Below are 25,563 nucleotides of genomic sequence, written 5' to 3'. Positions count from 1 at the left end.
AGTTCAAATAGGCCGGGCGCGGTGGCTCATGCCTGTAATCCCAGCACTTTGGGAGGCCAAGGCGGGCGGATCACAAGGTCAGGAGATCAAAACCATCCTGGGTAACATGATGAAACCCTGTCTCTACTAAAAATACAAAAAATTAGCCGGGCATAGTGGCCGGCACCTGTAGTCCCAGCTACTCAGGAGGCTGAGACAGGAGAATGGTGTGAATCCAGGAGGCGGAGTTTGCAGTGAGCCAAGATCGCGCCACTGCACTCCAGCCTGGGTGATAGAGCGAGACTCCGTCTCAAAAAAAAAAAAAAACAAAAACAAAGAGTTCAAATATACTTAAAATTAGAACAAATAATACCAAAAACTGCATATTCAGTCACCCAAACTAAAAATAATGATCAAGATTTTGCCACTGATTTTCCTGTTTCATAATTTTCTATTTTAAAACAAATTGCAGATATCAGGTCATTTTACTTCTGCCTTTTTTTTTTTTTTTTGAGACAGTGTCTTGCTCTGTCACCCAGGCTAGAGTGCAGTGGCACTATCTCAGCTCACTACAACCTCCACCTCCTTCGTTCAAGCAATTCTCCTGCCTCAGCCCCCCGAGTAGCTGGGATTACAGGCATGCACCACCATACCTAGCTAATTTTTGTTTTTTAGTAGAGACAGGGTTTCACCATGTTGGCCAGGCTGGTCTCGAACTCCTGAGCTCAAATGATCCACCCACCTTAGCCTCCCAAAGTGTTGGGATTACAGGCGTGAGCCACCGTGCCTGGCCGATTTTACTTCTGTATACCTCAAAATGCCTCTCTAAATTAAACTACAGACCTTTTTTTTTTTTTTAACACAGTCACAATCCCATTCTGATCAATTTTGTTTTATTATGATGGAGTTTTAATTATTTATTAAAGTCTTTCTTTCTCTCGTTCCCTCTCCCTTCCTCTTTTCTGCTCTTTCTCTACTGTGTATGTATAGATTTATATATTTATTTTTATTTATAATACCTAACATGTGCCTCTCAGTTTTAAATACACACAAAAAAATGTAAACAGTGGTTTCATAAGTGTGCTGATACCAGTAATAATTTGGAGTTAGCATGGTTTTGGGAAAGAGGGATGGCTGGAAAAACAGAAAAAAAAATACCCTTGTCTGACCAAGCTTGCCCCTGTTTAGCCCACTCCCATCTGGCGCTGAATGAAAAGATATTTCCTGATGAGCTGGGTAGGGACAGAGAACTTGGTGGGTGAAATAGGTAGAGAAGCCCTAACAACAACTGCCGCCTTTCCCATGTGAACGGCTTTGTCAACATCTGCTTTCTAATACAAAAAAATATGTTCCCTTCACCCCAGTGCCCTTTCTAGAAAGTTTTAGTAATTAGCAATCTAAAGATATTTAGTATCCTATGCTATAAATTGGAATTTGAAACTTGACTTATTAGAATCTTTTAAAATTCTAGTATAATGTCTTAAGAAACTCCCTGGCTGTATAAATAATCATCATTATTAATTGTACAGTTATCCTTTAAACCAAACCAAAAGTATTTCCAAATTGAGGAGAGTTCAAAAGCTATTTAATATAAAGCAGAACTTTTGGAAAGAAAAAATAAGCATCGTATTTGCTAAAATGCATCATGGGTTCTTTGTTGTCTGTTCTGATGATCTGTTCACTAAACCTCAGAGTTGCTGCTTTTTTGACTAGTATTGTTGGAGGGTGGTGGGATCTGTTGCCATGGGAGAAGGAAAAGAAGAAAAAGGAAAAGAACAAAAGCTGACATCTGGTTGATGAAACCTTTTGCCCCCAACAGTTCTGCCACAGAAAGGGATGAATGGCTAGAAGCGATTTCCAGGGCAATAGAAGAGTATGCCAAGAAAAGGATCACCTTCTGTCCTAGTAGGAGTCTTGATGAGGTATTGTCTTCTTTTTTTTTTTTTCCCAGTGCATTTCAAAGTTTTTACCTTAAACATTTCACAGGGGTTTAGGAAAGCAACATGTGTTTCAGAGAATGATTGGACTGGACATCAGAGAGTTACTCTACAGATTAATGTCTAATTTCAGCACTGAAAGTTTATCCTCCTATTAATGTCTCACTGCAAGTCTGTGATAGCATCTAGCATATTCATGTATTTTCTCAGCTATAAAACTTCATTGTAGGAAATTTAGAAAATACAAAATAGTTTAAGGTTCAGCTAATCAGCTGCCATCCCATTACCACAAGCATCTTTTTAAGTTAAGTTTGTATTAGAAGATTTTTAGATTGTAGCTAAACTTAGTATTCTGAGCACATGAAAAATATAATAACCCGTATTTCTTTCCTTTCCTTTTTTTCTTTTTTTTTTTTTTTGAGACGGAATTTTGCTCTTGTTTCCCAGGCTGGAGTGCAATGGTGCGATAGCTCACTGCAACCTCTGCCTCCTGGGTTCAAGTGTTCTCCTGCCTCAGTCTCCCGAGCAGCTGGGATTACAGGCATGCGCCACCACGCCAGGCTAATTTTATATTTTTAGTAGAGATGGGGTTTCACCATGCTGGCCAGGCTGGTCTCAAACTCCTGACCTCAGGTTTTCCACCTGCCTCAGCCTCCCAAAGTGCTGAGATTACAGGCGTGAGCCACTGTGCCTGGCCAATAGCCCATATTTATTTCCTTCCTTCCTTCCTTCCTTCCTTCCTTCCTTCCTTCCTTCCTTCCTTCCTTCCTTCCTACCTTCCTTCCTACCTTCCTTCCCTCCCTCCCTCCCTCCCTCCTTCCTCTCTCTTACTCTCTCTCTTACTCTTTCTCTCTCTCTCTCTTTCTTTCTTTCTTTCTTTCTTTCTCTCTCTCTTTCTCTCTCTCTCTCTCTTTTCTTTCTCTTTCTTTCTTCGGACTCTTGCTGTCACCAGGCTGGAGTACAGTGGCACAATCTCAGCTTACTGTAACCTCTGCCTTCCGGATTCAAGCGATTTTCCTGCCTCAGCCTCCCAAGTAGCTGGGACTACAGGCACGTGCCACCACGCCCAGCTAATTTTTGTATTTTTAGTAGAGACGGGGTTTCACCATGTTGGCCAGGATGGTCTTGATCTCTTGACCTTGTGATCTGACCGCCTTGGCCTCTCAAAGTGCTGGGATTACAGGCGTGAGCCACCTCTCTCAGCCAATAGCCCACATTTTATCCCCATCTTTTTTTTCTTGAGACAGAGTCCCACTCTGTCGCCCAGGCTGGAGTGCAGTGGCACAATTTCGGCTCATTGCAACCTCCGCCTCCCAGGTTCAAGTAATTCTCCTGCCTCAGCCTCCTGAGTAGCTGGGATCACAGGCACTGGCCCCCATACCCAGCTAATTTTTGTATTTTTAGTAGAGACAGGGTTTCACCATGTTTGCCAGGCTGGTCAGGAACTCCGCACCTCATGTGATGCGCCGGACTCGGCCTCCCAAAATGCTGGGATTACAGGTGTGAGCCACTGCACCTGGCCCTCATCCCCATCTTAGTGGTAGTGTGAGATGACACTGCCAAATAAAAAGGCAGGCAGTGTGCATGGAGATGATCAGAAGCTGTTCTTCTTCCGCAGGCAGACTCAGAAAATAAAGAGGAAGTTAGTCCTCTTGGGTCGAAGGCTCCCATCTGGATTCCAGATACCAGAGCCACAATGTGTATGATCTGCACAAGTGAATTTACTCTCACCTGGAGACGACACCACTGCCGGGCCTGTGGAAAGGTTGGCGAGGATAACACCCATCTCCATTGTGGTCTTCACTGTCTCCAGGCTGTACATAGTGAGGAAGCATATTTCCCCTCGTAAACCATTATAGTTCAAGAATAACAATAACAATTATGTTAATGGTAGAAAACATGAATGGTGTTTTCTCTAAATATTTAGGGGCAGGTGGAATCTTCTTAGTGAACTTCCACCCTCCTACTTCAGAGTTACATTAGAACATCAGTAATAAATAACTTTGATTCAAAAACGAAATCTAACAAATCCACAATTAAATCAGCCCTCACATTTACAGCTATTATTTAAACTGCATCTCTCTAGTACTAAGTATCTATAGTATTCAGTAGGGGGAATGTTCAGCGTTGAAGTTATCCCTAGTGATGTTTCTAAGCCTTCATGATCTCATTAGTAAAATGGGTGTAGAAACAGTGACATCAGAGAGTTACTCTAAAGATTAAATGAGGTTCTATTTAAAGAGCATTTAGTACGGAGCCCAAAAACTTGGTAGAGGAGCAGAGATGTGGTCGTTGCTGCAGCAGTGATGATTATGATGGTGACAGTGATGGTGATCAGTATACCTCACAGGCTTTTTTGCATGCCAGGTACTGTTCTAAGCATTTTGCATGTATTAATTCCTTGACTTTATTATTTTATGTAGTCAGCTCTCTGTAAGTAATCATCTGTTGCCCCTTCATCTTTCAACGGTGGTACCATGCATTAGTTCACTATATGCTTGAACTCCTTAGAGTTGTTATTGAGACAAAGTGAGACTCAGTGACTCTGAAACTGTTTTGAAAAGTGGATGGCACTGTAAATTGTAACATACTTTATGGTTTGGAAACACAAGTTATTCTAATGAAATTAATGGAGGAATTCCAATGTGTTTTCAGATTGTATGCCAAGCTTGTTCATCCAATAAGTATGGCTTAGATTACCTGAAAAATCAACCAGCAAGAGTATGTGAACATTGTTTCCAAGAACTGCAGAAATTAGGTAATATATAAGTAAAGATTTAACCGAAAAGTCCTTTATTCCTCAGATGTTTTCAAACAACCTTCTGACAGAAACACCTTCGGTACATTAGCAATATGATTGTTGATACTTATCTCCAAATTTATAGTAAGCTTTCTTAATCATATTTTGTTGTAATTCTGGGAGAGGTTGGGCTGAAATTTGGTTTTAGTCTGTATAAAAAGTTTTGCTAAGAAAACTGTAGAAATGTAATTACAGGGTAAAACACTTGAAACAGTAAAAGGGAACTTTAACTTTCAAGTAATTTTGAAGTCTCTGTAGTTTCACATGATAGCGTGCTCATTACAAATCATTTTACCTATATGTAAAGTAATTCTCTGTGGAAGCGTATTAGGTGGCACTTCGTTAGCTTAATTCTAGTCAGTTGAACTGATTCAGTGAGATTTTAATGTACATCTGAATGTGCAGCTTTTTGACCAAACACGAAATGATACTTCCTATTTCCCTGCTCCTTATTTGTAGGTGTCCTCCAGTAAAATGAATGCAGCTTAGCAGGACTGCTCAGGTCTATGTTTTGGGAAAAGATTTTTAGTTAAATTCCTGAAACCTGTAGGATCTAAATTTTATTTATTTATTTACTTAGAGATGGGGTCTTCCACTGTTGCCCAGGCTGGAGTATAGTGACGTAATCTGCAACCTCCACCTCTCAGGTTCAAGCGATTCTCCTACCTCAGCCTCCTGAGTAGCTGGGATTACAGGCACACGTGACCATGCCTGGCTACTTTTTGTATTTTAGTAGAGATGGGGGTCTTACCATGTTGACCAAGCTGGTCTCGAACTTGTGACATCAAATGATGCACCTGCCTCAGCCTCCCCAAGTGCTGGGATTACAGGCATAAGCCATCACGCCTGGCCAGGATCTAAATTTTTAAAAGTCTGTTCTTCATTTCCCTGAAGGATAGCTTTTTATTAGCAAGGAGGAATTTCTAAGTGGATGACATGATATTTCAGAGTGCACATATTTCTAGATTAATAATTTATTGTCTGTATACATTTTCCAAGAAGACCCATCCATCTCTTCCTTTATGTGCCTCCCGTTAGTCTGGGTATATGGTATAAACTGCAGACATTGAAAATTCGTCTTTGAATTCTCCTTCCTCATCACCTATACACATTTGGTTAGTAACTCTTGTCAATTTTATCGTCAAAAATCTTTGTCTTGATTTCTCCATCCCAGCCCTAATAAGGCCTTTGTTATCTCTCATCTAGACAACTATAACAATTTCCTAACAAGTTTTCCTGCTGTTAGTCCTTTCTCCTTAGTACTGCCAGATATAATCAGTTTTTCCAAATTTAATCTGCTCATGTCACTCCCCAGTCTAAAACATATAAACAACAGTCCAGTTTCCTTCAAACCAGCCCCCTTTTTTAATCTGGTCTCATTATTCTCCAAATAGATGATTTAATTTCATACCTCTCTGCCTTTGCTCACACTGACCTCTTGGTGTGCAGTGTTCCTCCTGTTTATTTTAACCTGGCAAATTCCTACTTATTCCTTCATGGCCAACTTTTATTTTATTTTATTTGTTTGTTTGTTTGTTTGTTTGTTTTGAGATGGAGTCTCACTCTGTCGCCCAGGCTGGAGTGCAGTGGCGCGATCTCGGCTCACTGCAAGCTCCGCCTCCTGGGTTCCCTCCATTCTCCTACCTCAGCCTCCTGAGTAGCTGGGACTACAGGTGCTCACCACCACGCCCAGCTAAATTTTTTGTATTTTTAGTAGAGACGGGGTTTCACCGTGTTAGCTAGATGGTCTCGATCTCCTGACCTCTTGATCCGCCCACCTTGGCCTCCCAAAGTGCTGGGATTACAGGCGTGAGCCACCATGCCCGGCCAGCCAACTTTTATCTTATTATCTTCTCAGGTTTCCCTGAACCTCTACAATCAGAATTCATTGCTTCTTCATCCATATCCAATAGCCCCTTTTTAACTACTTTGTTCATTGGAGTTGGTCTAGTATCTAAACACTTAACAATACCAGGGTTCTTTGGGGTTTATGTCAGTAGGGAAGGTTTTTTGGATTTTTTTTTTTAAGTTGGTAGTATAGTCACGTTTCATAATTCTAAAGGCACGCAAGAGTAATCCTTTCACATGGTTTAAAGTTCAAAAAGTATAAAACCATAGAGAGTAGAAAGTCTGCCTTCCACTCAGCTCCCAGCCATCCATTGTCCTTTCCCAGGAGCTATCAATGTTGTTTCTTAGTGTCCTTCCATGGATATTTTATGCAACAGTATTATGGATTTGAATGAAATTGAATTGCAAAATGCTGAGCATTGCCTACAAAGTGTGCCTGGTTTGTTCTAGATCACCAGCACTCCCCTAGGATTGGATCTCCTGGAAATCACAAATCTCCTTCAAGTGCCTTATCATCAGTCTTACATAGCATTCCATCAGGGAGGAAACAGAAAAAAATCCCAGCTGCTCTCAAAGAAGTAAGTGTTTCCATTAAACTTGCAATGTGATAGAGGCTGAATTATTCATATGCATATAATACACTGTTTTTCTTTCATAAAGGAAGATGTCATTTCCCACAACTATTAAGTCATGAATTTTAATACTGATGATGGATGTGGCGGATGCCTCACAGTCTTGCTTGGTCTCCCGTCTGACCTAAGTCATTTAGAAAATGGCTGTTGAAAGGTTTAGAGAACATTTAATAGCAGTGATAGAAGGTAAAGATAAGTTGGACACACATGAATTTTTAAAAATGACTTTGAGCAGGACCCTTGCCAGAGGGAAGAAATCCAACAGAATATTTTGGGCATTTTGTTAGCCTTTACTGATCTGCACGGTTTATTTGTAGGCGTTGGTTGGTTATGCACAGCTGATATCACTGATAGTAGGTTGTTTTTCCTTTAAACTTCCTTTAAAAGAAAATTTTAAATAGTGATAATAGCCCGTATGCTTAGACCTGCTAATGGTGTAATCCACAGACATCGTTGATACCCTATCCCGGTTCCTCAAATTTAAGTGTCAGAGAACAAACAGCATTGCCATTTTGGCTACTCCATTATGATCAGTTCATTAAGGAGGTCCACCTGGCTGGTTTTGTGGCCAGCAGAGTAGTTTTTAATTTGGTTCTCTTGCTTTTTTACTGAGGAGGTGTTCTAGCATACGTAGTGGCAGGAAAGAACTCTAAAAATTTGATCAAGATCATGTTTCTTATGTAAAGTTACGAGTATATTCCCAGTTGAGACACAATGTTTTAGAGGTTCATGGAAATTATAGCACGTATCCATACTCTGTTTCTTGTTATGTCTGAATACTATTTCATTGTTTGTGTATACTACAGTTTATCCATCCAGCTCTTGTGGAATATTGGGTTGTTTCCACCCTTTGGCTATTATGAATTATGCTGATAGAAATGTTCATGTGCAAATTTCTGTGTGGACATATGTTTTCATTTATCTTGGGTATATACCCAGAAGTAGAATTGCTTGCTCATATGGTTATTCTATGTTTAACTTTTTGAGGAACAGGGAAGTTGTGTTCTTATTCTAGTAATGTTTAAAATATTTTTAGAAACTCCTCTTTTTAGAATTACATTTAGAGCCTCAGTACTCTCAGTAATGGCAGACTACATCTTTTGAGTTGGATTTTTTTTTTTCTTAATTTCAATTGCTTTTGGGGTACCTATGGGTTTTGGTTACACGGATGAGTTGTATAATGGTGAAGTCTAAGATTTTAGTGCACCCATCACCTGAGCCTTATACAGTGTACCCAATATGTAGTTTTATAGTCCCTGACCCCCAACCCTGATTTACTTTGTAAATAATCAAATCATTGGAAGAAATGTTTTATGTATCAGGTGATTAAGTTGGTGAACACCAGTTTTATTTTTAAAAATATAAGTCTAGTCATGGCTGTTCAGTATTATGGTTGATCTTCTTGTGTGGCTAATAAACTGATCCTAAATTGGTATAAAGGAGAAATGTAATATATTTTGAGCAACATTAATAACAACTTAGATAAGAACATGGTAGGATTCCAATGTAACTATATTTTGAGCAAAATCTCATTTGAATGTTAAACATTTTAGTTGGGTTTTTCCTCTTTTTTTTCACTGAGATAGGAAACAATTCTAGTTTTTTAAATTACTTGGTAGTCTTTATAAAGATGTATTTATAGAAATTTGCTGTTGCTTAACAAATATTTCTAACTTAATGTTAGATCTTGAATTTTCCACTAAACAATATATAATTATTTTCATGAAATTTATAAGAAATTAATATAATTCATCAATTAATATGTGATTAAAGATATACTTTTAAAATTCACAGGGCCCGCCTGTATTAGTTTTCCATTTCTGCATAATAAATTACTACAAACCTAGCAGCTTAAAACAACATACATTTATTATCTCAGGAGTCCAGGCATGGCTTAGCTGGGCCTCTGCAGGGCTATAATCAAAGTTTTGGCAAGTACTGAATTCTCATCTGGAGGCTCATCTGGGGAAGGGTCTGTTTCTAAACTCATTCAGGTTGTTGACAGAACTCATTTCCTTGCACTTGCAAGACTGGGGGCCCTGGCTTCTTACTAGCTTTTGGCTGGAGGTCATCAGCTCCTTGCCATGTGGGCCTCTCAACATTGCTACTTAGTTGTTAAAAGCCCGCAAGGAAGAAAATTTCTAGAGTGTTTCCTAACAAGACAGGGCCATATATAATGTAGCATGATCATGGGAGTGACATCCTATCACCCTCACCAAATTCTTAGTTAGAAGCAAGTCATAGGTCCTGTCCACACTCAAAAGGAGAAGAGTGTACAACAATGTGACTCTCTATGGCAAGGGTCATGGAAAGCCACCTTAAGCGTGTGCCTGCCATACCATTACTAAGGTAGATCCCAATTTTTTTTTTTTTTTCGGACTTTCAGCCCCTTTAATTAGCTGCTCTGAGAAGAGGTCAGAATGGCAGGCAGGAGGTGGGGAAGGTGGTACTTCTTGAGCCCCACTCAGCAACTGGTCACTCATCCTCTGGCAGCTGGATCTTGCTGGGGTCGAAGTAGTTGGATTCTATGAGGGGAAGGCCATTGGCCTCTCGGTATTTCACAAGTCTCTCAGCTTCGCGGCGGGACCAGTCTTTCATCCTGTAGTCGGGCAGATAGGCCACATAGGTGCTGCCAAGGACCAGGACGACGGAGACGCCAAAGAAGAAGACAACTCGCATGTTCCAGACGTCTAAAACGGGGTCCTTGTCATAACCATGGAAGTCTGGGTTCTTCTCATACAAGTTTTGGTCTTCGGGTTCTGGGTCCTCTTGCCACCGTGTGGTCGGTTCCGGGGCCCGCTCTCTCGCCACAGAGGACGGGGCGACCACAGTCCTAGAGAAGCTAGATTCCCAGCGGACGCGGGTGGCCGGGAGCCCTCGCGTTGCTGCTGCCGCCAAAAGACGGCGAGCGCTCAAACCAAACAGCCCAGCCGCCATGACAGATGGTGCTGCAGGATCTGAGGGGCGGGGACGGAAATGCGACTGTGCGCAGCTGCAGTGGATGAGAGCGCGACAATTATCGCTCCGCCTCCGCCACGCTATATAGGTCCCAGATCTGATTTTGTTTTCCAGTGAGGCGGGGCGTTGAGCAACCCTCTTTGCCTCCAGTTGTCGTGGCTTCGTGGGGCCAACCATTCTCTCCCCCTTTCGGCCAGGCTGAGAAATTTCTTATTGATGGATCTGCTCATTTCCTGGATAGGAAGAAATCGGTGACACTGGGTGGATATAGTTCCCAGCCAATCGCCCAGAGTTCCCTCGCCCTTTTTTTTTTTTTTTTTTTATCTCTACTCCTACATTTTTAAAAACACAACTTTGAATGACCATTATTAGAATCAATAGGCCAGGCACAATGGCTCACATCTGTAATCCCAGCACTTTAGGAGGCCAAGGCAGGCAAATCAACACCAACCTGGCCAACGTGGTGAAACCCTCTCTCTACTAAAAACACAAAAATTAGCTGGACATGGTGGTACACGCCTGTAATCCCAGCTACTCCGGAGGCTGGGGCATGAGAAGCACTTGGACCCAGGAGGTGGAGGTTGCAGTGAGCCAAGATTGTGCCACTGTACTCCAGCCTGGGTGACAGAGTAAGACTCTGTCAATAAATAAATAAATAAATAAATGCTTGCTGTCTTTTTGCGTAGAGATGAAAACATTTTCAACTTTTTATGAAGTAAAAATTAGCCTGTTTTCTTTCTGACTATAATTTGGGAAGCAAAGATTGATTCTTAAAATGAGCTTCCTTAATAGAATTTTCTGTTTATTATTCTGTTTGTATGGTTTTTTAGAAGTCCAAAACGTTTTTTAGGAACACAATTAAAAATTCAAATAATTTTCCCTGATGCCTCAAAATAACAGCAATAAAAAACATACAGTCCCCAAATCCAGCTTTTAGAAAAGCATTTTAGTCTTCTGGAACTATTTTTCTTCACCTGCCAACCCAGAAAACACAGATGAACCCACAAAGAAACATACGCAAACGCGTGCAGGCAGTTAAACCAAGTAAAATTCTATAACTGCCTCTAACATGTTTTTTTTTTTTCTTTTTTATGCTCATGTTAATAGCAGAGTTCAATTTGTATAGTAGCACTTTGAAAATATATTTCATTCTGAAACATTCTGTCATTACAGTTATTGTTTTCAGCACCTATTGGTTACAAATAATTTGCTGTTATAATTTGTCTGAAAACCATTAAACTTTGCATGGGATTTCTTATCTAGGTATCAGCAAACACAGAGGATTCTTCTATGAGTGGCTACTTGTACAGATCAAAGGGCAATAAAAAACCCTGGAAACACTTTTGGTTTGTCATAAAAAATAAAGTACTATATACATATGCTGCAAGTGAGGTAAGATCTGAAATCTAAAGATGAGTAATTTGGGGTTTTCTAATGCCAACTGGAAGTAATTACAGTATTTTAAAATTCGTTTGTTTTACATATAATTTTTTGCTTTGCTTTTGGATGGGGGAAGTGTTGTTGCTGTTAATTTTTAATGTGAACAGTGTTCTTGCTTTGTACCTGGAGAGCTCTTTCTCAAATGTGTTAGGAATTTTCTATATTATTAAAATACAATTTTTTGTGTGTCGTGTAACTACTAATTACTTTACTAAAGGCAGAGCTGCAGCCAGGTGCATTGGCTCACACCTGTAATCCCAGCACTTTGGGAAGCCAAGAGGGATGGATCACCTGAGGTCAGGAGTTCGAGACTAGCCTGGCCAACATGGCAAAACCCTGTCTCTACTAAAAATACAAAATATTTGTGGAGTGCCTGTAATCCCAGCTACTTGGGAGGGTGATGCAGGAGAACTGCTTGAACCCAGGAGGCAGAGATTGCAGTGAGCCAAGATCGCGCCATTGCACTCCAGCCTGGGCAACAGAGACTCTGTCTCAAAAAAAAAAAAAAAAAAAAGGCAGAGCTGTGTTTCTTTCTGCCAAGCTCTCTTGGGTGATATTCCCTTTACTGTCATCCTCAGATTGCATTGATCTGACAGCAGCATAGATAAGATAGACTTTTCTGGATGATAAACAATTTCTAGCAGTTTACTCTAATTCTGTCCTTTTCTCCTATCTGATCACCCTGTGTTCCACCATCCTATGAAAACACTGCTCTAGGGTCCACACTTTTCCTTAGTGGGATCCAGGTAAATAGCTTACTTTCTGCATCCATAAAATGAAAGTAATATAATCACGTGCCTTCCTTGGTTTAGTGAGGATATTGTGAAATTCAGTAGATGTGAACATGCCAAAAATTCTGTGCCACAGTGCCTGGCATGTAGGGTACTTAGGGAGGGAGTGGCTCAATGCATATTGTTGAGTAAATGAAAATTGAATAAGTTGTTAGAATTATTACCTTATATGTGAATAACTGAAATTAAATTAGAGCTATGTAGATCAAGAGTTTTCAAATCTGAATTTTGTCTCAATCTAAAAACGTTTCTCCATTTGTGTGTTTTTAAATTAGGACGTGGCCGCTTTGGAGAGTCAGCCTTTATTAGGATTCACTGTTATTCAAGTTAAAGATGAGAATTCAGAGTCTAAAGTATTTCAGTTACGGCACAAAAACATGTTATTTTATTTATTCAAAGCAGAGGATGCTCATTCAGCCCAGAAGTAAGTAATCTGGCCATATTTTTCTTTTATTTATGAGATTTCAGTTTTTTAATGGTTGCTTGTAAAATGACCTACTTTAAGGCATGGAGACAACTCAAAATTTAAATCAGAAATTCTAATTAGAAAGATTTAACATATTATTCAAACTCTTCAGAATTGTTTTAAAGACAAGGCAAGGGTATCTGGAATATTTTCAGGAGGCAGAGGGGAAAAGAAAATAGGTAGTCCTATATAAAGTATTTTGTCTACACATGACTTCAGAGGAAGCAGCGTGATGCTGCTCTGCTGAAAGGAAGGAAAGCCAAGGCATTTGACCTCTCCTTCTATGAGGGTAAGAATCTTCCCTTGAAACATTCCAGGACTTTGGCAATCCAGCGATTCAATTGTGCCATGAACAGCAGGAGTTTAAACAGCTGCTCGCTAACTTCTTTGGGGAAAAGGTCAAACACATTAAGAGACTCCCATGCTGTTCCTAGTGACTGAGTAAAAGGAAATGGCTATCAGTTTAGATGGCAAAGGCTGAAACAGTCTCTTCAGAATTCCAGCAAGAATCTTTACTTAGATGTTATTAGTTTGCTTAACATAGAGATGCATATCTATCTCTGTGAAATTAGGTCTCTTTCGAACAAAATAGTTCAGTTTATCTCTCTTTCATTTGACTCTTTACTTTGGCTTCACAAAATAATACATTTTTGTTTTCAGGAAGAGGTGTTTTCCACAAGCTTAAAAGTGCATGAAAATAAAAAAGAATGCTTTGAGTAAGCAAGGCTTTTAGTTTCTTAAGGCAGTTAAGATTAATGTACCAGGATTGCACATATCCTGAGTACCAGCCAGGCACAATGTTACACACACTCTATAAGACCCTTTTCAGTCTATTTTAGGATATCCAACAGTACATAGCTATTCTTCCAAACATTTTCTTTTGGCTACTGGAGAATATTTTAAAATTATGTCACTTAACTTATCTTTTCTATAAAAATTATTTAGACAAAATAGTAATTGCCATAAGATTCTGTCAGATACTAGCTTTCTTATAATTTTCATCTGTATTCATCAAACTGAAAAAAATTACCGCTTTTCAATATATGTCTTTTTTTGCTTATGTCATTGAGTTGACAAGATAGAAATGCCACCAAGACAAAATTACATGTAGTTGGGTAAAGGAAATCAGATTACTTGTAATTTAGATCGACCCAGGCTAAATTATAAGTTTCTCTTTATTAATATCATATGGATTGCTTTCTGAAACACATGACAGACTATTAAAATGTATTAATTTTAGTGGAAAATTTGGGGAGTTTTTTAAAGTCTTGCTATGGCAGTATAACATATGCTGTTTATGTTCAATATTAAATTTTTGAAAATTCCTTAAAATTTGAACTGAATCTGTTATAGGTTGCTTTTACTAATTAAACTGAGTGATTTCAAGTGTTCATAGTTCTCTAGACTCTTCTGTACTTTTTTTTTTTTTAAATAGAGACAGAGTCTCGCAGCGTTGCCCAACCTGGTCTCAAACTCTTGGGCTCAAGCAGTCCACCCATCTCAGCCTCTCAAAGTGCTGGGATTACAGGTGTTAGCCACCATGCCCAGCCTACATAAAATAATAACGTACGAAATGAGATTTCCATAAGAAAGAAAAAAAAGTTCAGAAGCTGGCCTGGCGCGGTGGCTCAAGCCTGTAATCCCAGCACTTTGGGAGGCCGAGACGGGCGGATCACGAGGTCAGGAGATCGAGACCATCCTGGGTAACACAGTGAAACCCCGTCTCTACTAAAAATACAAAAACTTAGCCGGGCGAGGTGGCAGGCGCCTGTAGTCCCAGCTACTCGGGAGGCTGAGGCAGGAGAATGGCGTGAACCCGGGAGGCGGAGCTTGCAGTGAGCTGAGATCTGGCCACTGCACTCCAGCCTGGGTGACAGAGCGAGACTCCGTCTCAGAAAAAAAGTTCAGAAGCAATTACATTAGTAGTGAGGAAAAAGACTACTCCCAAGTATCTTCTGAATAATTGCAGCTATGTATATTGTCAGGTTAGACTTTGAGACTAAAGAATTTTGGAAAGACATCTGTGAAACTTTGAGAAGCTTTTTTTTTTTTTTTTTTAATTTTTTTATCTTTATTTTTATTTTATTTCTGAGACAGAGTCTTGCTCTGTTCCCCAGGCTGAAGTTCAGTGGTGCAATCTCAGCTCACTGCAACTTTTGCCTCCCGGGTTCAAGCAATTCTCCTGCCTCAGCCTCCCAAGTAGCTGGGATAATAAGTGCGCACCACCACGCCCAGCTAATTTTTGTATTTTAGTAGAGACAGGGTTTCACCATGTTGGCCAGGCTGGTCTTGAACTCCTGACCCCAGGTGATCTGCCCACCTCAGCCTCCTAAAGTACTGGTATTACAGGCATGAGCCACGGTGCCTGGCCTAGAAGCTCTTATTTAGCATGCAAACTTTTGATCAACACTAGATGCCAGATTCCTTTTAATTGTAAATATTGAAACAGATCTGGACTGGGGGATATACAAGGAAACTCTGGTTGCTAGAGTTAAGGTAGGAGGAGACAGGGAGCTAGTGTTCTAAAAGCACTGAGTCCAAATTCCAGATAAAAAAGAAGCTGTAATAAAGCCTTCACTGACATATCAACTTCCAAAATAAATTAATTGGTAGCATCAAGACTTCATAGAACTTTTATACATGAAATGGTCCCTTCCTCATGCCTATCAGAAATGAGAAGCACACTTTCCAGGCTAAATTTTGGACCAAATTACCAAATAAATGGTAGTTCTACGTATGCAGAAGGCCACTTTGCTACAAGAAAAGATGTTACTGGCGAGGCACGGTGGCTTATACCTGTAATCCCAGCACTCTGGGAGGCCGAGGTGGGCGAGTCACCTGAGGTCAGGAGTTCAAGACCAGCCTGACCAACATGGAAAAACCCCATCTCTACTAAAAATACAAAATTAGCTGGGCGTGGTGGCACATGCCTCTAATTCCAGCTACTCGGGAGGCTGAGGCAGAAGAATCGCTTGAACCCAGGAAGCGGAGGTTGCAGTGAGCCTAGATATAGATAGTGCTATTGCACTCCAGCCTGAGCAACGAGAGCCAAACTGTCTCAAAAAAAAAAAAAAAAAAGATCTTACCTACGTTATTACGGTAATGAGGTCCACAGGCCCAGCTGTCATCTATATGGTGTTCACATGTCAGATGATTAGGTTTTACAAATCTAACAGATTTCTCTTCTCAATAGGTGGATAGAAGCATTTCAGGAAGGCACAATATTGTAGCAGTATTGGTTTCATCTCTTCTGTGATTCCAAAGAGGTGGAATTTCATCAGAGTGGAGTAAATGCAATTCGAAAATTGTATAAAAATGAACACTGCCAAGATAAAGCCAACCAGACCCTTCATCAAAGAAATTGTTTTGTTAGGTATAAGCAATTTTTAAAAGGTGTTTGTTTTTTCATTTATGTTATTTATTAAAATTTTGATGTTTACTTAATGGTGAGAATTATTTCTGAGACACACTGAATTCTAAAGTACCATTTCTTTAGAAACCAGAAAAACTATCTTAATACTGTATACTATATTAACTATTTGTGACATAGTCCACACTGTTTTCTTACCTTACTTTGTAACATTCTTACTGGTGAAAAGTCTTTGTAAGGAAAAAACACATAGCAAGGAGCAAATTTCCACAAAGTGCTTGGTTTGGGAATTGTGATTATTATAAAACTGCTGATGAAAAAATGCATGTCTTTGAATCAATACACTTGGGTGAATTTTTGTATCTTTTAGTGGAAAAACACGGCCAGCTTCTACCTCAGTAACTGAACTGAAATTTCAGTAAATTATCGAAAGTATTTCTATTGTTAGGTGCCTCTTTGGCAAGAGTTAATATTACATCATCAAAGAATTATAGCAAAGGGATAGAATCGGAATTGTTTAAAACTATGAGTAGGAGTGAAGATGTTTTTGTTTGCAGAATACCACAAATAACCAACTCTTGGGGCTTTTAAGTCTAATCTTTTAAAAAATCTACCACTTCAAAACAAACATAAATGTATCATTTTTTAAAACAGCAAAATATAGCAAGCATTGTTACACAATATTCCCTGCTATTATAAGAGTTTTGAGCCCAAGTCAATGATGATATTTGTCTCTAAAAGTAATGTTACATTTCCAAAAATATTTTGCATTACAAATGGAACTGGAATTACTATATCAGAAAAAGCACAATTATAAGCCAGTAATAACTGAAATTGTATAGTATTCATTTTCAAAAAAGTCCTTTTCTGCCACTTTGATATCCTCCCTCCTAATTAAAAAAAAAAAAAAAAAATCCTTTCTCCCTTTAAGCAGCTATCAGCACACCTCCTTAGGAAAGATTTAGATTCATAATTCTGGTGCACTTACTGTTTAACATATGCACTACCTTGTACATAAAATTGTTGATTAGCACAACAAAATGAAATAACACGGTGATAAAAGCCATCCCTGATGTTGACAATATACAATTTATTAACGAAGTTTAAACTATAAATTACCTTAATGGTCATGAGCGGTGGCTCACACCTGTAACCTCAGCATTTTGGGAGGCCGAGGCTGCTGGATCACCTGAGGTCAGGAGATCGAGATCAGCCTGGCCAATATGGTGAAACCCCATCTCTATTAAAAATACAAAAATTAGCCGGTCGTGGTGGTGCATGGCTGTAGTCCCAGCTGTTCAGCAGGCTGAAGCAGGAGAGTCGCTTGAACCCAGGATGCGGAGGTTTCAGTGAGCCAAGATGGTGCCACTGCACTCCAGCCTGGACGACAGAGCAAGACTCCATCTCAAAAAAAAAAAAAAAAAAAAAAATTAAACAGCAAGGTTATCCATAGAATATTTATTTAAAGGGTGTAAGAATTTTCCTTTCTACTTCTAAATAAAGGATTTCCTAATTCAGTGTGATCCTTAACAGCAACCATGAGGATTACTGAGTGCCTTTCTGGGGCCTTTTGAATGCTATTTGGTGCAGCACCAGAGTCCCTACTAGATCTAGAGTTGGCTGCTATAGTTTTTTGTGGCTATTTCTTGCCATGGAGTCATTTTAAATGTGTTGCAACCTCATACACAATCCTACCTGCCATCCCCTTTCTGTCATAGCAGGTACACTACACTAAAATTTCTTTGTAGCTCAATTTTATATAACCAAGATCACATAAGTAAGGCTTCCATGTTAAAATCGTTGCAGTTTTTAGTGTATTCTTTTTGGAGGCCAAAGTTATACCTTATAAAGTGTTTCTTTCTGCTGCATTCAGTCTGGCATTTCGCAAGACAAGTTATGTGGGTTTTCTTTCCCTCCTCTTGAGCTCTCAGCCTTCTGACTACAAGGTTTGGCGTAAGCCTTAGAATCTAAAAAATATCAGCCAGGCTATTCTACCTTCCAAGACCTGGCTGAATCATGAACCAGTTCTAAATCTAAAGAGAGTGAGAGAGGGAAGAAACCTGGCACAAACTTACAGTCTCTTTAATTACATGTAAAATGCATGTGATTGTATTTGCTATTGGCTTAGCCCCATGGAGGGTTTAGAAAAATGTTCAGTCTCTGTGGAAGCTATCCAGTTTTCCTTCTCCCAAAAAGATGTTTTAAATGTGGAATAGTATCACATTCCCCTGCCCCTTTATGAGTCCTTCATAACTTACTAAAGCCGATCAATTGTTATTTATATAACTTGGCTCATTCAGTGTCAACTAAGAACCTAATTATATGCAATTTATTATTTAAAAAAAACTATAAAAATATATTTTGATAGCTAATATTTTAGAGGAAAAATGATGTTGGGTGCAGTCTATAAATGGGGAGAAAAGTATAAGTAGTATGTAGATTCCAAGGATACTGTATTTATTATACAGATAAGTGTGCCTGTGCTTCCATCAAACCCTTTTTCAGGTATCTCCTTTTAATTCATAAGGAGGAGAGAGTAGGGCCTTTATAAAGCTAAGCTAAAATGATGCTAAGCATAATGTAGATGAACCAGGGAAAAGCTGGCATTGTTAGTGAGTGTCCCCAACTAGTACTCCACCTTTATCTGTGGCAGCTATAAATGTTTAGGACCCATCAGAGTCCTAAGAAAATGAGAGTAACTATCTCTGGCATCATCCACATTTCCGAACCTCTTTCCAATAGCTTTTCCCTTTTTCTGTAATGTAGGCAGCATCCCCCTATTGTATTTTGGTTGCCCAAGATGCTTGATTCTTTTGAGTGTTTAGTTGCATTTCTTAAAATGAGATCAGACCAACCCTTGATTCACATGAAAGCTATAATGACACAACAAAGAGAAGGCGACAGTTTTAAAGTATAATTGTCAGCCGACTGTGTATTTTATATTTGGTTCATAGAATATATCTAGACATGGGGAAAGTCTTCTATTTGGTAATTTAGTTAAAATGTAAATGTTATATATCACAGCAGATGTTGGTATGTTTTGGAGTGTGCTTCCATTGTGCTCAGGTTTTGAAAAGTTTGAGGTCCATTTTAGTCAAATGTAGTCAGTGGGATTTCCAGAGATATACAGTCTGTTTTTCTTATTGTACTGCACACTCCTTGAAGGCAGTGTACTTAATATCACTGTCTTTCATAATACTGCCCTAGGTCTTTTTCATTTTTAAGAGACCGGGTCTCGCTATGTTACCCATGCTGAACTCAAATGCCTGGGCTCAAGCAATCCTCCCACCTCAGCCTCTGGAATAGCTGGGACTACAGAGGCATGCACCACCAGGCCTGGCTTTCTGGGTCTTTAAAGAGAAAATATTTGTTCAGTTGAATAAAGGACAGGATTCTTGTCATCTACAACTCCAACACAGCCTGAAAATATCCACATTGTAACCTGGACTTTAGACGATCTCTCTCCACTATCCTGCAGAGCTCCATTTGTAACTACTTATTGGCTATCTGTATGAGTCCTCAAGCATCTCAGACTTTACATGAATAAAACTCAACTTTCTTCCCATTCAAATCTGTTTATTTTCTTCTGTAAGAGAAAGATACCATTTGAGACTCCAGAATCTGCCTCCAACTCTCAACAAGACTCTGCAATTACTCTTGTATCCTTTCCATCCTCATTGCCCTGCCGTTATTACATAGGCCCTAGTTCAAGTCCTTGTTACTTGCTCCCATTATTGCAATAACTTCTAATTCCAATGCCATTGTGTGATCCCATTTTAAACACTGCCAGAGCAATCTTCCAACAACGTAGCTCTAATCTAGTTTCATCCCCACTTTTACATGCTTCGGTGGCTTCCCCAGTGACTTGGCATGGAATACTTCCTCAGTTGCCATACACTCCAGCTTTGTACTCTGACCCAAACTTTCTCTGTTCACAGTTTCCTTTTGTTTTCTTCATTCACCCATCCGCATCTCTGACTGCTTATCCAAGACTTCTCTGTGATAGCTGACCCTTAGTCTTTCTCTCCCCTATTCCTCCAGATTAGATCCTGTCTCCTTCCTGCAACCCCCACACAGCCTTTAGTTTATAATCTTTTGTATGGTGCTTAGCACCTTCTATCCCTAAGGACAACTAATGCATTTGAGATTTCCCCCACAGCATCTGGCAGGGTGCCTTGCATGCAGTGGACACTCAGTATTTGCTGAATTAAATTCCTTCCTATGGATCCCTTCTGATTTTTTTTTTGAAGTGCCTCTAATACACATATCATTCTGGGGCTTATGCCACTTTTAATGTCATTTTCTAAAGGAAAATCTTATCTATGACATTTTCCCTTATAAGAGATAATTGTTTTGAGTAGGGGTTTTTTTTTTTTTAAAGATATAGTAGGAATTTTTTTTAAGCCTAAATATCAAATTCCTTTTCCTTTGGGGTGGGGGAAGGAATGAAGGGAGAACAACTTGCTCTTTCATATGAGTTGGTCATAGCATGTAAGAACCAATCTTGAAATAGTTTTTTTCTAAATGACTTATAATGTATTTCTAGAAATACTTTGTACTTAAAATGATAACAGTTTGTATCTTTTTGTCCATATAAAGATACTTTATAAATAAAAAAAGTGGCATTGTAAATAATGTTAATATGTATTATATTTATACAAAATAAATTTAATATATTTTGTTGGTATGACTTTTTTCCCCCTCAAGACAGAGTCTTGCTGTGTCGCCCAGGCTGGAGTGTAATGACGTGATCTCAGCTCACTGCAACCTTCACTTCCTGGGTTCAAGCAATTCTCCTGCCTCCGCCTCCTGAGGAGCTGGGATTACAGATGTGCACCACCATGCCTGGCTAATTTTTTGTCTGCCTCAGTCTCCCCAAGTGCTGGGATTACAGGCATGAGCTACTGAGCCTGGCCAGCATCATACATTTAAAGATGAACTTCGGCCAGAGTCACACATGTAAAGATGAACTTCGGCTGGGCACAGTGGCTCATGCCTGTAATCCCAGCACTTTGGGACGCCGAGGCGGGCGGATCACTCGAGGTGAGGAGTTTGAGACCAGCCTGGCCAACATGGTGAAACCCCGTCTCTACTAAAAATACAAAAAGCCAGACATTGTGGTGTGCGCCTGTAATCCCAGCTACTCGGGAGGCTGAGGCACGAGAACCTCTTGAACCCAGGTGGCGGAGGTTGCAGTGAGCTGAGATCATGCCACTGCACTCCAGCCTGGGCAACAGAGTGAGCCTCTATCTCAAAAAGAAATAAAGATGAACTTCATTTACCTCTTTTCCTGAAGCATAATTAATGGAAACACTTCTTCACCTACAAATGATGTTCCCAAAATGGCTTCTACTTCCAAGTTTTAACAAGTCAACTTACAGTGACTTAAGTGAATTAATTGGGTGATAAGGGATAACCACAAGCATCACTACAGGCATACATATTCTCCACGAAGAATAGTGAAGAGGTCTCAGATTGCCTGTATCCATTGGGCCTATAGTACAATCGTGCACTGCGTAACAATATTTCAGTCAAAGGCCACATATATGATAATGGTGGCATAAGATTATAGTCCTCTATTTTTACTGCACTTCTTTTTCTTAAAGGACTGACTGTACTTTTTCTATGTTTATATATATATTTAGATACACAAATACCTACCACTATGTTACAACTGCCTACAGTATTCAGTAACATGCTGTACAGGTTTGTCCTAGGTTTGTGACTTAAGAGCAACAGACTACATACAGCCTAGGTGTGTCTAGGCTAGACCGTCTAGGTTTGTGTAAGTACACTCTATGATGAGCATAAAATGATGAAATTGCCTAAGGACTCATTTCGCAGAACATGTCCCTGACGTGACTATACTTTCATAATTTTCACCTTTGGGACCAGCTTATGGTATTGATAGGGGGTTTCCCTTAACACCAAACCAAATACACAACAAATAATGCTCAAAGGTAGAGGTTGAAAAAAAAATAAAAATCTCACTCTCGCCCAGGCTGGAATGCAATGGTGCCAACACTGGACCAGACTCCTGGGCTCAAGCAATCCTCCCACCTCAGCCTCCTCAGTAACTAGGAATACAGGCCTGTACCCCCATGCCCTTTTTTTTTTTTTTTTTTTTTAAGAGATGGAGTTTATGTTGCCCAGGCTGGTCTCAAACTCCTGGCATCAAGCAAGTCTCCTACCTCAGCCTCCCAAAGCTCTGGGGGCAGAAGCCACTGTGCTCAGCAGAGGTGGATTTCTAATGAGGGATAAAGCATATTTTTACTTGTTAGGGATTGTTTCATGCCTTGATCTCTGTCCGTCTGCCGAGTTCCAAAGAGAAATAACAGAGATGTTCTCATTCCCAGCAATTGTTTTTCCTTCCTTGGATTTCTGCCCTGAGTTTGTGGCTGCTTTCCTACAGTGCCGATCTAAGCTAGGTTAAATAGAAATTTCATGGTAAAACAAAGGAGATTAAAAAAAAAATAGAAATTTCAAGAATGCTTCAAAATCTAAAGCGCAGAGTACTTTGCACACAGGGCATTTATTCCTGCCACACCTTGCTGCTACAGGTGGCCACTATTAGAATGCGATGTTCCATCCAATGTCTCTTCACAATTTGAAAACTTTTTTTTGTAGAGGCAGGGTTTTGTTATCTTGCCCAAGTTAGTCTCCAACTGCTGGCCCAAAGTGATCTTGCCTTGGCCTCCCAGCAGCCACCTGCCTGGTTTTCGTTTCATACATCATTATTGATAGCAGTCCTATGCGCTTGGTAATACATCACGGAGCAAAACAGACAATAAAACGGCCATTGAGGATTTCATATACACACACACAAACACACACACTATATAGAGAGAGAGGATATGGAAAAAAAATAAATATATATAGAGAGAGACTCATTCTGTCACCCAGGCTGGAGTGCAGTGGTGTGATCTTGGCTCACTGCCGTCTCGACTCAGGTGATCCTCCCATCTCAGCCTCCAAGTAATTGGGACGACAGGCACGCGCCAGGACTGGCTAATTTTTTTGTAGAGGCGGGGTTTCGCCATGTTGGCCAGGCTGGTCCCGAACAACTGGGCTCAAGTGATCCGTCCGCCTTGGCCTCCCAACTTGCTGGGATTACAAGCGTGAGCTACCGTGCCCAGTCTCTAGTGACTACATTCTTGCCCTGTTTAGCCATTATGTCTCTCTACTCACAACAGTTTATAATGAAACTTTGCCTTACCATTTGCATGAGTCGGCCTCAGCTTGTCATTATATATAAAGTTTAAATATGATTGGACTCTATCCAGGGCCCAGTTTTCCAGAAATTAGAAACAGATATGCCTAAGACCCAGAGGGTTATTACTCAAATCTGAAACGTTGACTCAAAACTTCCCCTAATGCCCACCTTTGGCAAACAGTGCTTAAACCTTTGCACGTGGCTGCAAAAAGTACCTGGCTGGGGACGCGTAGCTCTGGCGGGGCACTCTGCCTCCAAGCCAAAAGGGGGCAGTGGACTCACAGAGCCGCTGCTCGGCCCTCTGATCCCTCCACCTCACCCTGGGAACGTCACGACCTCCTCTCGCCGCTTCTCCCCGTCGCTAATGCGCAGGCGCTGGCGTGATAGCGCGCCGCCGAGCCAAGAAAGGGGTCACGAACTCTGACCCTCCCAAATACCCAAACACAGAAAGCTCCCTCCGCCGTGAATCTCGATCCCCCCTCCCGTGGGCTTCCTTCAACCTCTCTTTCCGGAGCGCCCCCCAATCCAGCAGTGGCAACCGCGGGACTGTCGCGTCGGCGCCCGACGCCGGAGTCAGCGGGGCGCAAAAGCGCCGGTAAGAAGCGCTGGGTGGGGACACCAGCGACCGCGTCGGGGGCGGGGGACGGGGGGTGCCCTTCACCCCAACGGCCAACGGACGCGCTCCCAGGGCATCCCCCGGCCTGCGCCCTGCGGCCAGCGGGGCCGTTCAGTTTGGGCGCGCCGCTTTGGGCTGCTGGAGTTGGGCTGGGAGCGCGGAGCGGCGGCGCCGAATGCTCTGGGTCCCCGGAGAGGCGGGGCGGCGGGACGCGGGGCCGGACGCCGAGCGGCTCGGAGCACACAACTGCCTCTCCCAGTGCGCTCATCGCAGCGCCTCTGACCTTTAACCTGCAGGGAAAGCTTCCGCGGTGCCGCAGTTTCCCCCGCCCCGGGGAGCCGCGCGCAGCGCCGGGGCCTCGAAGGCGCACGGCTAACGCCGGAACGAGTGAGTCCCGGGAGAGGCCGACCCTCGGCTAGTGGCCGCAGGTCCCGGCCTGCATCCCCTGCCTAACTCTCATGCTTTCACGGGACGGACAGAATGACGCCCTCCACTTTCACTTTTCTCTCACGACAAATCGGGCCAGGGTCGTCGCTGCCTGTGGACCTGGATCTTTTCAGAAGATACGGAACGGCCCCGGGGTCCTCACTGTAGGGGACATGTCCAAGCTTCCGATAGATAGCTCTTTTGTTAAGAAATTCTTCTTTCAGCTCGTGCAGATACCATTTTTGTGCAGTATGAATGTTGCCAAGTTGTCCCATAATCTTCAGTAAGTAGGTCAGTCTTTAAAAAAGTAACCGGAAAGCAAAAGCAAAAGACCTAAAATTAAGGCCTTTAGGGTTTAATACCTCTAGACGTTGTAAATAGACCTTCAATTTTGAGGTTTTTTGAACCATTTCTGCTGTGTGGTTGGTGATACTCGATTTTTTTTTTTTTTTTTTGGAGAGGGAGTCTCTCTCTGTCACCCAGGCTGGAGTGTCGTGGCGCGATCTCCGCTCGCTACAACCTCCACCTCCCGGGTTCAAGCGATTCTCCTGTCTCAGCCTCCTGAGTAGCTGGGACTACAGGCAGGAGCCACCACACCCAGCTAATTTTTTTTTTTTTTTTTTTTTTTTTTAATTTTTGGTAGAGATGGGGTTTCACCATGTTGGCCAGTATGGTCTCGATATTCTGACCTCGTGAGCCACCCACCTCGGCCTTCCAAAGTGCTGGGATTACAGGCGTGAGCCACCGCGCCCGGTCGATGATTGTTTTTAAACTGCTTTAAGTCCAGTTAGTAAATCTGAAAAAGCGATGTGTATTTCTATCATTAAAAGTGGGTCGTGGCTGGGCGCGGTATCTCACACCTGTAATCCCAGCAGTTTGGGAGGCCTAGGCAGGCGGATCATCTGAGGTCAGGAGTCCGAGACCAGCCTGACCAACATGGAGAAACCCCGTTTGTAGTAAAAATACAAAATGAGCCGGGCGTGGTGACGCACGCCTGTGATCCCATCATCTCCAGAGGCCGAGGCAGGAGAATCGCTTGAACCTGGGAGGCGGAGGTTGCTGTGAGCAGAGATCGCACCATTGCACT

At 41.3% G+C, this 25,563-nt stretch overlaps 2 protein-coding genes and 1 pseudogene across 10 annotated transcripts in view; 2 read left to right on the top strand and 1 right to left on the bottom strand.

Moving 5' to 3' along the window:
- The window catches only part of FGD6 (FYVE, RhoGEF and PH domain containing 6), a 134,179-nt gene extending 117,884 nt beyond the window's left edge, over positions 1–16,295 (top strand). Inside the window, exons 15-21 of one of the 2 annotated variants that reach the window (XR_001448150.3) lie at positions 1,799–1,901; positions 3,535–3,739; positions 4,572–4,674; positions 7,015–7,142; positions 11,418–11,546; positions 12,661–12,809; positions 16,045–16,295. Coding sequence is in view for 1 of the 2 variants with exons in the window: in XM_015152456.3 (XP_015007942.2) it covers positions 1,799–1,901; positions 3,535–3,681; positions 4,572–4,674; positions 7,015–7,142; positions 11,418–11,546; positions 12,661–12,809; positions 16,045–16,081 (796 nt within the window). In the remaining variant the exon portion in view is untranslated. The remainder of the gene's footprint in view (positions 1–1,798; positions 1,902–3,534; positions 3,740–4,571; positions 4,675–7,014; positions 7,143–11,417; positions 11,547–12,660; positions 12,810–16,044) is intronic. The other variant, XM_015152456.3, reaches the window with a different exon arrangement.
- Positions 9,557–24,334, bottom strand: LOC107000976 (NADH dehydrogenase [ubiquinone] 1 beta subcomplex subunit 11, mitochondrial pseudogene; annotated as a pseudogene). Of its 2 annotated transcripts, none has more exons than XR_013401267.1 (2): positions 23,650–24,334; positions 9,557–10,387 (listed from the first exon to the last, which is right to left on the bottom strand). The product of XR_013401267.1 is annotated as an NADH dehydrogenase [ubiquinone] 1 beta subcomplex subunit 11, mitochondrial pseudogene, transcript variant X1 (transcript). The 2 variants fall into 2 exon arrangements; XR_013401268.1 differs by lacking the exon at positions 23,650–24,334 and adding an exon at positions 15,938–16,173.
- Positions 23,782–25,563, top strand: part of NR2C1 (nuclear receptor subfamily 2 group C member 1) — a 51,148-nt gene continuing 49,366 nt past the window's right edge. For 3 of the 6 annotated variants that reach the window (XM_028829785.2, XM_015152462.3, XM_015152458.3), the window contains exon 1: positions 23,782–24,029. The gene's annotated coding sequence lies outside the window, so the exon portion shown is untranslated. The other 3 variants (XM_015152461.3, XM_015152459.3, XM_015152460.3) reach the window with 3 other exon arrangements.

Source organism: Macaca mulatta, chromosome 11, assembly GCF_049350105.2.
Source record: "Macaca mulatta isolate MMU2019108-1 chromosome 11, T2T-MMU8v2.0, whole genome shotgun sequence".
In the NCBI taxonomy this organism is placed as follows: Eukaryota; Metazoa; Chordata; class Mammalia; order Primates; family Cercopithecidae; genus Macaca; species Macaca mulatta.
Note: the sequence above shows the minus strand (reverse complement) of the source record. Positions and strands in the feature narration are given on the sequence as shown.